General features: G+C 53.0%; 4 protein-coding genes across 4 annotated transcripts; 2 read left to right on the top strand and 2 right to left on the bottom strand.

Annotated features, from left to right (window-relative positions):
- Positions 1-1,684: 1,684 nt before the first annotated feature.
- On the bottom strand, positions 1,685-4,728 carry LOC138730992 (feather keratin Cos1-1/Cos1-3/Cos2-1-like). The gene is made up of 3 exons (XM_069876680.1): positions 4,591-4,728; positions 2,387-2,518; positions 1,685-2,066 (listed from the first exon to the last, which is right to left on the bottom strand). Exons 1-3 carry the CDS (start codon positions 4,726-4,728, stop codon positions 1,731-1,733), a joined length of 606 nt encoding a protein of 201 aa, XP_069732781.1. The 3' UTR covers positions 1,685-1,730.
- LOC138731320 (feather keratin 1-like) lies at positions 4,697-5,470 on the top strand. The gene is made up of 2 exons (XM_069877174.1): positions 4,697-4,701; positions 5,094-5,470. Exon 2 carries the CDS (start codon positions 5,115-5,117, stop codon positions 5,427-5,429), a length of 315 nt encoding a protein of 104 aa, XP_069733275.1. The 5' UTR covers positions 4,697-4,701; positions 5,094-5,114; the 3' UTR covers positions 5,430-5,470.
- Positions 5,471-8,744: 3,274 nt separating this feature from the next.
- On the bottom strand, positions 8,745-9,639 carry LOC138731319 (feather beta keratin-like). Its single transcript, XM_069877173.1, has 2 exons — positions 9,618-9,639; positions 8,745-9,297 (listed from the first exon to the last, which is right to left on the bottom strand). Exon 2 carries the CDS (start codon positions 9,274-9,276, stop codon positions 8,962-8,964), a length of 315 nt encoding a protein of 104 aa, XP_069733274.1. The 5' UTR covers positions 9,277-9,297; positions 9,618-9,639; the 3' UTR covers positions 8,745-8,961.
- LOC138730993 (uncharacterized) lies at positions 9,531-12,735 on the top strand. The gene is made up of 4 exons (XM_069876682.1): positions 9,531-9,659; positions 10,013-10,232; positions 11,794-11,933; positions 12,326-12,735. The coding sequence occupies exons 1-4, from the start codon at positions 9,531-9,533 to the stop codon at positions 12,659-12,661; spliced, it is 825 nt and encodes a 274-aa protein (XP_069732783.1). The 3' UTR covers positions 12,662-12,735.
- Positions 12,736-12,804: the final 69 nt, after the last annotated feature.

The following is a 12,804-nucleotide window of genomic DNA, read 5'->3' on the forward strand; positions in this document are numbered from 1 at the left end:
TCAGAAAGGAAAGCATCACCAGCCTGAAGGAAGGATATGTACACTCAAAGCAAGCATGTGTTCATGGTCACTGCACAGCTGTGGCCAACAACCACCTCCCAGAACAACCACAAGCAACACCTCCCTCCTTGGACATGTCGGCAGAAAATCTGCAGAGAAAAAGAGGAGACAGAAGCACCAGATGGAATGCATCAGAATTTTAATGACTCAGAGTGGTAGGTAAATGAGTTCCCCTTGAGTGGCAAACCCAGTGCAGGGAGAACCAGGGGAAGAAGGTAGACTTCACCTCATGGCTATGGGGCAGTGATGCCACCAGGTATCCATCTACATACCCACCAGACGGAGCAGGGCCAGAAGGTCCCCTCTAGGCTGGCTTGGTGGGTGTCACATCCCAGGGGACACAAGAGAAAAAGGACATGGGAGGGAAAGAAGAGAGTGACAGAGGGGAAAGGCAGGCATGGGTTGTGCTTTGGGAGAGCCAAGGCTGGCCCCGTCCTGACCAGCTGACCTGGCCAGCTTCGTGGCCTTGCTTGTTGATGTGCCTGGCACCAGGGTTTTAGGAGACGCACCAAATATGATTGATCTCATCGAAACAAGGCATTAGATGCTATTTGCTCTGACAGTCCTTACAGGTGAATTAGAGGCTCAGAAAGAGGGCAGTGCAGGTATTAACATCTGGCATGGCTGCTGGTCTCCCAGGATTTGATGTGTAATTTGCACCTGGACGCCACTCTGTCATAGAGACAAGAGTTTTGAGTGGGGTCAGCAGTGTTTCACTGCCATATAGATGACCTCCAGGGTGGGAGGTATTGCACGTTCAAGAAGGCTAGAAGATCGCAGGACCTGTGGACCCTAGCAGCTGGGACAATGTTTTGCAAAAGATGCCAGGTTGGGATGTTCCCATGCTGTTCTCATGCTTTTCTTTTCCATCTGGCCTTCTCCTCGTCCCGCACCTCTAAACCTCAATGCTATGGTTAGGACAGGTTCTCCTGGGCTCTCTGGGAAGCTGTTGCCTCTGCCTTGTCAGTAACACTTTCATCCCTCTTCCTCCTGAAAGCTTGCTGCACAGTACTGAGCTCACTGAGGGAAATAAAAGGTGTTGAGAGCATAGAGGTGGCAAATACTGAGCTGTATTGGGTTGTTCTGTCCCTGTGCACCCCACGCAGGCAGAGGGTACAGGCAATTCAATCTGTGTCAGCAATCACTATACAGCTACCCCACCCCCCAGCAACCAGAGCCACCGATGAGTGATCTCTCTGACCCTGGCCATCTTGTGAGACCACCTGAAGAGAAAAAGATGAGTCAAATGCACAGGCTGGGATGCAGCAGAACTTTATGGTGTGAAAAGAGAACAATGAATGTATGTAAGTGGAGGTCCCAGTGCAGGGAGCACAAAGGGTAGAAAGGAGTCTTCCCGTCATGGCTGTAACAGAGGTGCCACCAGGTGTCCATCTACCTGCCCACCAGAGGGAGCAGGGCCAGCAGGTCCTCCCCAGGCTGGCTTGGTGGGGCTCACAGCCCAAGGGGAGCACAAGAGATCAAGGACACAGGAGGGAAAGGAGAGAGTGGCAGAGGGGAAAGGAAGGCATGGGCTGTGCTTTGTGAGAGCCCAGGCTGACCCCGTCCATTTGAAAGGGGTGCTGGGGTTGCTCAGACCCTCTCAAATCAACAAGCCCATGCTCCATCCCCAGTGTCCATGGGGACGTTCCCCAGGGCCATGGGCAGCAGCTTTAGCAGGGGAAGCATCTCCTGCCACAGTAGCGGCCACCAAAGCCAGACAAGCCAGAGAGGCCAAAGCCCCCGGAGTTGATGGGCACTCCCGCTTCACTGAGGATGCTGCCAACGGCAGCGCCGGTGGAGTTTCCGACAGCGGTGTTCTGTGGGAAGGAGCTGAGGATGGGTCCAGGCAGGGTCACCACCACTGGAGAGGGCTCGATGACAACCCTGGAGTCCTGGCACTGCAGCCTACAGGGCTCATTGCAGCTGTTGGCCAGCGGGGTCGGGCCACAGGGCTGGCAGGGCAGGCACGTGTTGTAGCAGGACATGGCTTGAATCTGGAGCTGTACCTGTGAAGAAAAAAAGGGACAAACAGGGAAAGACGAGTGAGGTATGCTTTGTTACCTCATCACGAGGGACCCTTTCCATCAGCTCAAAAGAGCCCCACCAATTGCAGACAAGCCCATTGACATCCCCAGAAAGCCCATGGCTGAGTCGAAATCACAGCTAATCTCCAGTGTCTCTCCATGCAACAATTTCTTCTCCCTTCCCTCTGTCAGGGCCAGCAGCTTCAAGAGCCACCATGAGACAAAGGGTCCAGTATGGGCTTAGGAGTCCCAGGAAAGGCAGAAGAGGAAATGAAGAAGAGGACAAAGGGATTATAACTCACCTGGTTTCCAAGGAGAAGGAGGCGAGAGGAGTGGATGAGAGAGTGAGGAGAAGGGCCTGCTTTTATACTGCTCCTGCACCGCCCCAGGCCCACACTCACTGCACGCAGGTAGTAATTTTCCTGCAGAGTCACCTCCAAAACAAAACAGCCTCCCTGGTGCCACAGCTGGAGTTTTGGTGTCCATCAATGCTGCCATTTCATTTCCTGGTTTCTGAGATGCTTGTTCTGCAATGCAGGCTGCTTTCATGTGCCAGGATGAGTGTCTCAGGGACTTGCCAGTTGCAATCATGTCCCTAAGGGCAGAAGATGCCTCCTACATGAAGGAGTGATCCCGTGAAGGCAGAGTATGTTGGCTTGGGGAAATTAAATGTGATTGTTTGCAAATACCTTTGCAGCAAGAGCTCCATGTGAGTGCAGGCAACCTAATGCCAAGACCCAAGGTAGTTGTTTGGTGTCACTACAAGGTTGCTGTCAACTCCCTTTGGAAGTGCCCACAATCAGGGAGTGCATCTGAGCAAGGAAAGAAACCCAACAATCCTCTTGTCTTCAAGAAGTCTTCAGGAAAGGTGATGGGGCAAATCATCCTGGAAGCCACTTCTCAAGATGAAAGGAAAAGTAGGTCATTGGGACCAGTCAGCATGGATTTATGGAGGGGAAAGCAGACCTGACCAAACTCACGGGCTTCTTGATGCACTGGCACTGGTGGATTAGGAGGTGCAGCAAATGTTGATCTCACCAAAAGAAGGTGTTGGATGCTGTTTGCTCTGACAGTCCTTACAGGTGAATTAGAGGCTCAGAAAGAGGGCAGTGCAGGGATTAACATCTGGCATGGCTGCTGGTCTCCCAGGATTTGATGTGTAATTTGCACCTGGAGGCCACTCTGTCATAGAGACAAGAGGAGTTTTGAGTGGGTCAGCAGCTGTTTCACTGCCATATAGATGACCTCCAGGATGGGAGGTATTGCACCCTCAACAAGTCTGCAGATACCGTGCAGTTGTAGGGGCAGCAGAGGATCACTGCGGCAGAGACACTTTGTGTTGTAAAGGAAGAGCCTCCTGCAGCAGGAATGACTGGGAACTGAACTGTGCTGCATTCTTAGAGTCCTTGAACCTCCTTGGAATTGATCAGTCAGCAGGGGCATAATCAACCCAGGGAAAGGCTTGACCGGTGAAAGGGAATGGACGCACAGACCTCATCTTCCTGGCCAAAGAGACCAGAGTGTGTTGAGGAGCAATCCTGAATGATCTGTGCAGGGAAAGAAAAGAGAGCAGGAAACATCTCCATCTCCAAGTTGCATGTCTTCTCCTGCATTAAGGCTTTAACATGCCCCCTTCCCATGGCCCAGAGGATTCCTCTACCTGGGGTAAAACGTGACAACTTTGGCTGGGTAAGGAACCTTCCCAGACCTCCCAAGGAGCAAGGGCTGCCAGGACCCTGCAGTGCCACATGCCTGAGGATGCTCAGGGAGGGGATGAGCTCAGAAGGGTCCTGGCTACAAACCCAGCCCTCAGACCACATCAAGGAGGTGATGAACTTCCCTGCCCTGCGGACACAGAGGCAGATGGGAGGTAATCCAGCAGGGAAAGAAAATGCCTTCAGTAGGCAAGATTCCTGGGACAGACTCTGCCCACCCATGGTGAGTTGCCCTCTCATTTTGGGTTGTTTGTCAGCCATCCTTTTGGTATGAGGTCAAGCCAGCAGTACGTGCTGACCACAGCCCCGTGTGTTGCACAGGGCTGAACTCCCCTCAAGCCAGGGCAGCTCCATGTCTGCCCCAGGAAATCCATCCTCAAGCACTGGGCTGTGCCCAAGTACGCAGCTCCTGGCAGACCTACAGCCACTGCCCTCAGCTTGACCTTGGGGCACAGGAGCCTTGGGGTACCCAGGAGAGGCCTCGGTGGGAAGAAATGCTCACTCTTCTGCAACGGGGGATGGAAACAACCTCTCCAAATTCCCCCAACACCCATGTCCAATGTCCTTACGGGACTCCTCCAGCCCCTTGGGGCACATCTTCTGCCTGTGCTGATGTGTTCCTGCCTGGGACGTCCTTGGCCTCTCATTTCAGTACTTGAAAGGACCCTCTGTGACCTAGTGGTCATCTCAGCAACGAGGAAATGAAGTGGTAGCGTTGATGGACACAAAACCACAAGCTGTGCCACCAGGGAGGCTGTTTTGTTTTGGAAGTGACGCTGCTGGAAAATTACTGCCTGCGTGCAGTGAGTGTGGGCCTGGGGCGGTGCAGGAGCAGTATAAAAGCAGGTCCTTTTCATCACTCTCTCATCCACTCCTCTCATCTCCTTCTCCTTGGGAACAAGGTGACTTTTAAGCTTTGTCTCCTCCATCTTTACTTCTGCTTCCTCCTGTTCCTCCACTGGATTTCTAAACACATTCCATCTCTTTCATTCTGTGCTTGGGTTTGGGGCTGTTTCTCATGGGAGAGGGACAGGGCAGAAGGTGTGGGATGGAGAGGAGTTGTGGCTGGGCTGAGGTGTCTCTGGAGCTGTGGGTACTTTGGGACCTGCTTGGGCTTGGTCCTTGTTGTCAGGGCTCTTTTGAGCTGAGAGGGAGGTGAAGCCAGTGGGACTTAAAACACAACTTCCAGCTTTCTTCTCCAGCTCGTCTTTTGTCTCCCTCATGGCTGAGAGACAGACTGCTCCTCATCCATTTCCCCTGCTCACTGCTCTGTTTCTCCCTGCCCTCTCTCCAGGTGCAGCTCCAGCCCCAAGCCATGTCCTGCTACAACACGTGCCTGCCCTGCCAGCCCTGTGGCCCGACCCCGCTGGCCAACAGCTGCAATGAGCCCTGTAACCTGCAGTGCCAGGACTCCAGGGTTGTCATCCAGCCCTCTCCCGTGGTGGTGACCCTGCCCGGACCCATCCTCACCTCCTTCCCACAGAACACCGCCGTGGGATCCTCCACCTCTGCTGCTGTTGGCAGCATCCTCAGCGAAGCGGGAGTGCCCATCAACTCCGGGGGATTCGGCCTCTCTGGCTTGTCTGGCTTTGGTGGCCGCTACTGTGGCACCAGGTGCCTCCCCTGCTAAAGCTGCTGCCTGCACTGAGGTCGCGACTTGCATCGGCCTCATTTCCCTCCTTTGACTCATTAAAGTTCTGATGCATGCCTGCCTGTGCTTCTGTCTCATCCTTTCCCCTGGAGGTTCTCCCAGGATGGCCAGGGAAGGAGATGTCACTCAGGGATTTTCTGGGGCCAAGGGGCGGGGGGGTTGTTTGGGACAATTTTTGTCAGTGATTTCAAAACACGCATGTGTAGATTCTGCAGAGCCATGAAGCTTCATTGGGCACAGGTTTTGTCTTCCCTCAGGACACACAATATGGTTAGTCATCAGGAGGGAAAGTGGTATTGAAAGGACACAGACTCTGCCTTCCTAGGAGAGGCTGGAGAAACCATCCTGACCACAGCATTGTCTGATGGAGAAACACAGGGCAGTGGCTGCCTTAGCATTGAACCACATTGTCATAGAATCACAGAGGGGGGTGGATTGCCAGACTTTTGAAGATGTTCTGTTACACTCTCTGGCCCTGGGCAGAAATAGCTGTCACTGGATCATGTTGCTCAAAGTTCAATCACACCTGACCCTGAATACATCCAAAGATCCCATCATTCTCCAGAACACCTTTTCCAGTGTCAGACATGCTTCAGCATCATAAATATCTTCTTTATGTCCAATCTACATCTACCTTACTGTGGTCCACAACTGTTACTCCTGGTCCCATTGCTACAGGCGTTGATAAAAAGTCTCCCACAGCTTCTTATGAGCTCTGTCCAGGCTGCAATGAGGTCTCCCCTGAGCCTTCCTTTCTCCAAGCTGAATGACCCCAGTTCCCATTTCACACTTTGTAGGAGGGATGATTCAATCTCTCCTTTCCTGGACTTGCTCTTACAGGTCCAAGTCTTTCTTGTGCTAGGGACAGGATATAGGTCCCCTGTGGAGCCTATGGAGAGCAGTCTGGAAGCAGAGCACTACCTCTCTTGGCCCGCTGGCCACAGTATTTTGATGTAGTCCAGTTTACAATTGGCTTTCTGGTCTGGAATTGCACATTGCTGGCTCATCTCAAATTTCTCATTCACCAGTGTCTCCAAGGCTGTCTCTGCTGGGCTGCTCTCCTTCAGTTCATTGTCCAGTTTGCATTGATATTGGGTACTGCTCCAACTCAGGTGCCCACCCTTGCACTTGGCCTTGTTGAAGTTGCTGAGTTTCACATGGGGCCACCCTCAGCCTGGTGTCATGCACAGACTTGCTGAGGGTGCACTCAATCCAACTATATCTGGCACTGAAAGCCTCGAGGAGAGCATTTAGCACTGCTGTCCTCAGGGATTTGATGGATTGACTGTAAATGTTTGAATGCTGCCGAAGTGTCCTTGGGGCACCATCACTTGCAGGTGAGCAAGGCAACTATGACTCCAGCACATCCCTTGGCCATCAGGCCCAGATTTTCTGATCTTCTGCCCAGACAGGTCATTTTGGCCTCCATGCCCGTGCTGCTGAAGGGGTAGCGCAGTTACTGCTGATGTTGGTTGAGGAGCGTGGATTATGGAAAGCCCTGGGAAGGCAGCAGACCCACAGGTTCCTGGAAAGGCGGTAAGAACAGGGAGGAAAAGAATTGAAAAGAGGGAGATAAATACCTCTTTCCCTGGATTGTTCCTGTGCTGGATGAGGAGACGTGAGCAGAAAATTTCCCCTTAGGAGACCAGCAGAGGCAGTGGGGAGCCAGGCTGCACCAGAGGGATCTGTCTTCACAGCAGCCTGTGTGGGACTGTGGCTAAAACAGTGCAGGTGGCATGCCAAAGCTTTAGCTCTTGCTGTACGGGGCTTGCACAGCATCAAGGCCATCTCTCATTCTCATTCTGCATTCCCTAAAGAGGAGGCAAGGGATGGGAAAGCACCTGGGAGCAAACACAACCAGGACAGGTGACCTGAATTGACCCAAGGGCAATTCTATGTCATAGAACATCATTCTTAACAAGGAACAGTTGATGGTCTTTCAAACTGGCCACTCTTTGGAGATCGCATCTCGATCTGCTTTTGCAAGGTGGTGGGTGATTGCCTTTGCGCCTCCTGTTTCTTTCTCTTTTGTCCCCTTCCTTCACACACTGCCCTGCTCTCCACACACAGTTGTTTCACTCTCTTGCTCTTCCAGTTCTCCCTTGACCTTATTGGGATCACTGGTAAAAGCACTGCACAGGCCAAAAGGCAGTGTGTGTCCTCTTGATATTGCTCCTTCCCTGTCTGCATCCAGAGCTTCCAGGGAAAGGTTCTGGGCAGGCAGGGAGGCAGGGAGAAACTCAGGGCAGGAAAAGCTGCAGGTGCAGGCTGAGTGTCTCCAAAGCCTGGCCAGGAGCTCTCCAGAGCAGTGTGGTGACCAGCAGCAAATGCTGCCAAGAGCCTTGAAGATCACAAAGGAGAGCTGCTGACCTGCTGCAGAACCCAGCTGGGTGAGATTAGACGTGTCCAATCCAAGCTCCTACTAGCAGTTGTCTTGGGAGCAGCCAGCCCTGTCTCCCCACACATCCTTCAGCCCCTGAAGAGTAGCAGCCCAAAAGCAGGGCCAGGAAAAGGTGCTTTTGCAGGAACTCCACCCAAAGAGCTGTGACTGCCACCTCTGCTCCTGGATACCAAGGACTGTCATCAACAGTCTGTGCAAGATGAGAAGAGTGTAGACAGGAGATCAGTGGGAATGAAGGTGCTTAGCATTTTCCTGGCAGCATTGACAACACAGTGTGAATTCTGTAATGCAATAACTGTCTTCACCAAGTCGAGGAAGATGACAGGCTAGGGGCCAAGAAAGGGAGGGGTCTTGAGCACTTGACTGCAGAGGAGTGGCTGAAGATTGCTGAGCTTTAAGAAGACAATGTTTTACTGAGAGACTGAAAATCATCTCATGAGTAGCTGTGGTCACTGAAAAGCATTGAATCATTCAATCCAGCTCAGAAACACAGAGAAATCAGAAAGGAAAGCATCACCAGCCTGAAGGAAGGATATGTACATTCAAAGCAAGCATGTGTTCATGGTCACTGCACAGCTGTGGCCAACAACCCCCTCCCAGAACAACCCCAAGCAACACCTCCCTCCTTGGACATGTCGGCAGAAAATCTGCAGAGAAAAGAGGAGACAGAAGCACCAGATGGAATGCATCAGAATTTTAATGACTCAGGGTGGTAGGTAAGAGAGTTCCTTTTGAGTGGCAAACCCAGTGCAGGGAGAACCAGGGGAAGAAAGTCATCTTCACCTCATGGCTATGGGGCAGTGATGCCACCAGGTGTCCATCTACATACCCACCACAGAGAGCAGGGCCAGAAGTTCCCCTCTAGGTTGGCTTGGTGGGTGTCGCATCCAAGAGCTCACAAGAGAAAAAGAACACGGGAGCGAAAGGAGAGAGTGGCAGAGGGAAAAGACAGGCATGGGTCGTGCTTTGTGAGAGCCCAGGCTAGCCCTGTGCTTTTGCAAGGAGTGTTGGGGTTGCTCAGACCCTCTCAAAGCAACAAGCCCATGCTCCCCAGTGTGGGACCATCTTGGGAGTCCATGGGGACCTTCCCCAGGGCCATGGGCAGCAGCTTTAGCAGGGGAAGCACCTCCTGCCACAGTAGCGGCCACCAAAACCAGACAAGCCAGAGAGGCCAAAGCCCCCGGAGTTGATGGGCACTCCCGCTTCACTGAGGATGCTGCCAACGGCAGCGCCGGTGGAGTTTCCGACAGCGGTGTTCTGTGGGAAGGAGGTGAGGATGGGTCCAGGCAGGGTCACCACCACTGGAGAGGGCTCGATGACAACCCTGGAGTCCTGGCACTGCAGCCTACAGGGCTCATTGCAGCTGTTGGCCAGTGGGGTCGGGCCACAGGGCTGGCAGGGCAGGCACGTGTTGTAGCAGGACATGGCTTGAATCTGGAGCTGTACCTGTGAAGAAAAAAAGGGACAAACAGGGAAAGACGAGTGAGGTATGGTTTGTTACCTCATCACGAGGGACCCTTTCCATCAGCTCAAAAGAGCCCCACCAATTGCAGACAAGCCCATTGACATCCCCAGAAAGCCCATGGCTGAGTCGACATCACAGCTAATCTCCAGTGTCTCTCCATGCAACAATTTCTTCTCCCTTCCCTCTGTCAGGGCCAGCAGCTTCAAGAGCCACCATGAGACAAAGGGTCCAGTATGGGCTTAGGAGTCCCAGGAAAGGCAGAAGAGGAAATGAAGAAGAGGACAAAGGGATTATAACTCACCTGGTTTCCAAGGAGAAGGAGGCGAGAGGAGTGGATGAGAGAGTGAGGAGAAGGGCCTGCTTTTATACTGCTCCTGCACCGCCTCAGGCCCACACTCACTGCACGCAGGCAGTAATTTTCCTGCAGAGTCACCTCCAAAACAAAACAGCCTCCCTGGTGCCACAGGTGGAGTTTTGGTGTCCATCAATGCTGCCATTTCATTTCCTGGTTTCTGAGATGCTTGGTCTGCAATGCAGGCTGCTTTCATGTGCCAGGATGAGTGTCTCAGGGACTTGCCAGTTGCAATCATGTCCCTAAGGGCAGAAGATGCCTCCTACATGAAGGAGTGATCCCGTGAAGGCAGAGTATGTTGGCTTGGGGAAATTAAATGTGATTGTTTGCAAATACCTTTGCAGCAAGAGCTCCATGTGAGTGCAGGCAACCTAATGCCAAAACCCAAGGTAGTTGTTTGGTGTCACTACAAGGTTGCTGTCAACTCCCTTTGGAAGTGCCCACAATCAGGGAGTGCATCTGAGCAAGGAAAGAAACCCAACAATCCTCTTGTCTTCAAGAAGTCTTCAGGAAAGGTGATGGGGCAAATCATCCTGGAAGCCACTTCTCAAGATGAAAGGAAAAGTAGGTCATTGGGACCAGTCAGCATGGATTTATGGAGGGGAAAGCAGACCTGACCAAACTCACGGGCTTCTTGATGCACTGGCACTGGTGGATTAGGAGGTGCAGCTAATGTTGATCTCACCAAAAGAAGGTGTTGGATGCTGTTTGCTCTTGACAGTCCTTACAGGTGAATTAGAGGCTCGGAAAGAGGGCAGTGCAGGGATTAACATCTGGCATGGCTGCTGGTCTCCCAGGATTTGATGTGTAATTTGCACCTGGAGGCCACTCTGTCATAGAGACAAGAGGAGTTTAGAGTGGGTCAGCAGCTGTTTCACTGCCATATAGACGACCTCCAGGATGGGAGGTATTGCACCCTCAACAAGTCTGCAGATACCGTGCAGTTGTAGGGGCAGCAGAGGATCACTGTGGCAGAGACACTTTGTGTTGTAAAGGAAGAGCCTCCTGCAGCAGGAATGACTGGGAACTGAACTGTGCTGCATTCTTAGAGTCCTTGAACCTCCTTGGAATTGATCAGTCAGCAGGGGCATAATCAACCCAGGGAAAGGCTTGACCGGTGAAAGGGAATGGACGCACAGACCTCATCTTCCTGGCCAAAGAGACCAGAGTGTGTTGAGGAGCAATCCTGAATGATCTGTGCAGGGAAAGAAAAGAGAGCAGGAAACATCTCCATCTCCAAGTTGCATGTCTTCTCCTGCATTAAGGCTTTAACATGCCCCCTTCCCATGGCCCAGAGGATTCCTCTACCTGGGGTAAAACGTGACAACTTTGGCTGGGTAAGGAACCTTCCCAGACCTCCCAAGGAGCAAGGGCTGCCAGGACCCTGCAGTGCCACATGCCTGAGGATGCTCAGGGAGGGGATGAGCTCAGAAGGGTCCTGGCTACAAACCCAGCCCTCAGACCACATCAAGGAGGTGATGAACTTCCCTGCCCTGCGGACACAGAGGCAGATGGGAGGTAATCCAGCAGGGAAAGAAAATGCCTTCAGTAGGCAAGATTCCTGGGACAGACTCTGCCCACCCATGGTGAGTTGCCCTCTCATTTTGGGTTGTTTGTCAGTCATCCTTTTGGTATGAGGTCAAGCCAGCAGTACGTGCTGACCACAGCCCCGTGTGTTGCACAGGGCTGAACTCCCCTCAAGCCAGGGCAGCTCCATGTCTGCCCCAGGAAATCCATCCTCAAGCACTGGGCTGTGCCCAAGTACACAGCTCCTGGCAGACCTACAGCCACTGCCCTCAGCTTGACCTTGGGGCACAGGAGCCTTGGGGTACCCAGGAGAGGCCTTGGTGGGAAGAAATGCTCACTCTTCTGCAACGGGGACTGGAAACAACCTCTCCAAATTCCCCCAACACCCATGTCCAATGTCCTTACAGGACTCCTCCAGCCCCTTGGGGCACATCTTCTGCCTGTGCTGATGTGTTCCTGAATGGGACGTCCTTGGCCTCTAATTTCAGTACTTGAAAGGACCCTCCGTGACCTAGTGGTCATCTCAGAAACGAGGAAATGAAGTGGTAGCGCTGATGGACACAAAACCACAACCTGTGCCATCACGGGGGCTGTTTAGTTTTGGAAGTGACACTGCTGGAAAATTACTGCCTGCGTGCAGTGAGTGTGGGCCTGGGGCGGTGCAGGAGCAGTATAAAAGCAGGTCCTTTTCATCACTCTCTCATCCACTCCTCTCATCTCCTTCTCCTTGGGAACAAGGTGACTTTTAAGCTTTGTCTCCTCCATCTTTACTTCTGCTTCCTCCTGTTCCTCCACTGGATTTCTAAACACATTCCATCTCTTTCATTCTGTGCTTGGGTTTGGGGCTGTTTCCGATGGGAGAGGGACAGGGCAGAAGGTGTGGGGTGGAGAGGAATTGTGGCTGGGCTGAGGTGTCTCTGGAGCTGTGGGTACTTTGGGACCTGCTTGGGCTTGGTCCTTGTTGTCAGGGCTCTTTTGAGCTGAGAGGGATGTGAAGCCAGTGGGACTTAAAACACAACTTCCAGCTTTCTTCTCCAGCTCGTCTTTTGTCTCCCTCATGGCTGAGAGACAGACTGCTCCTCATCCATTTCCCCTGCTCACTGCTCTGTTTCTCCCTTTCCTCTCTCCAGGTGCAGCTCCAGCCCCAAGCCATGTCCTGCTACAACCCGTGCCTGCCCTGCCAGCCCTGCGGCCCGACCCCGCTGGCCAACAGCTGCAATGAGCCCTGTAACCTGCAGTGCCAGGACTCCAGGGTTGTCATCCAGCCCTCTCCCGTGGTGGTGACCCTGCCCGGACCCATCCTCACCTCCTTCCCACAGAACACCGCCGTGGGATCCTCCACCTCCGCTGCTGTTGGCAGCATCCTCAGTGAAGCGGGAGTGCCCATCAACTCTGGGGGCTTTGGTCTCTCTGGCTTGTCTGGCTTTGGTGGCCGCTACTGTGGCACCAGGTGCCTCCCCTGCTAAAGCTGCTGCCTGCACTGAGGTCTCCACTTGCATCGGCCTCATTTCCCTCCTTTGACTCATTAAAGTTCTGATGCATGCCTGCCTGTGTTTCTGTCTCATCCTTTCCCCTGGAGGTTCTCCCAGAATGGCCAGGGAAGGAGATG

Source organism: Phaenicophaeus curvirostris, chromosome 26 (genome assembly GCF_032191515.1).
Source record: "Phaenicophaeus curvirostris isolate KB17595 chromosome 26, BPBGC_Pcur_1.0, whole genome shotgun sequence".
NCBI lineage: Eukaryota > Metazoa > Chordata > Aves > Cuculiformes > Cuculidae > Phaenicophaeus > Phaenicophaeus curvirostris.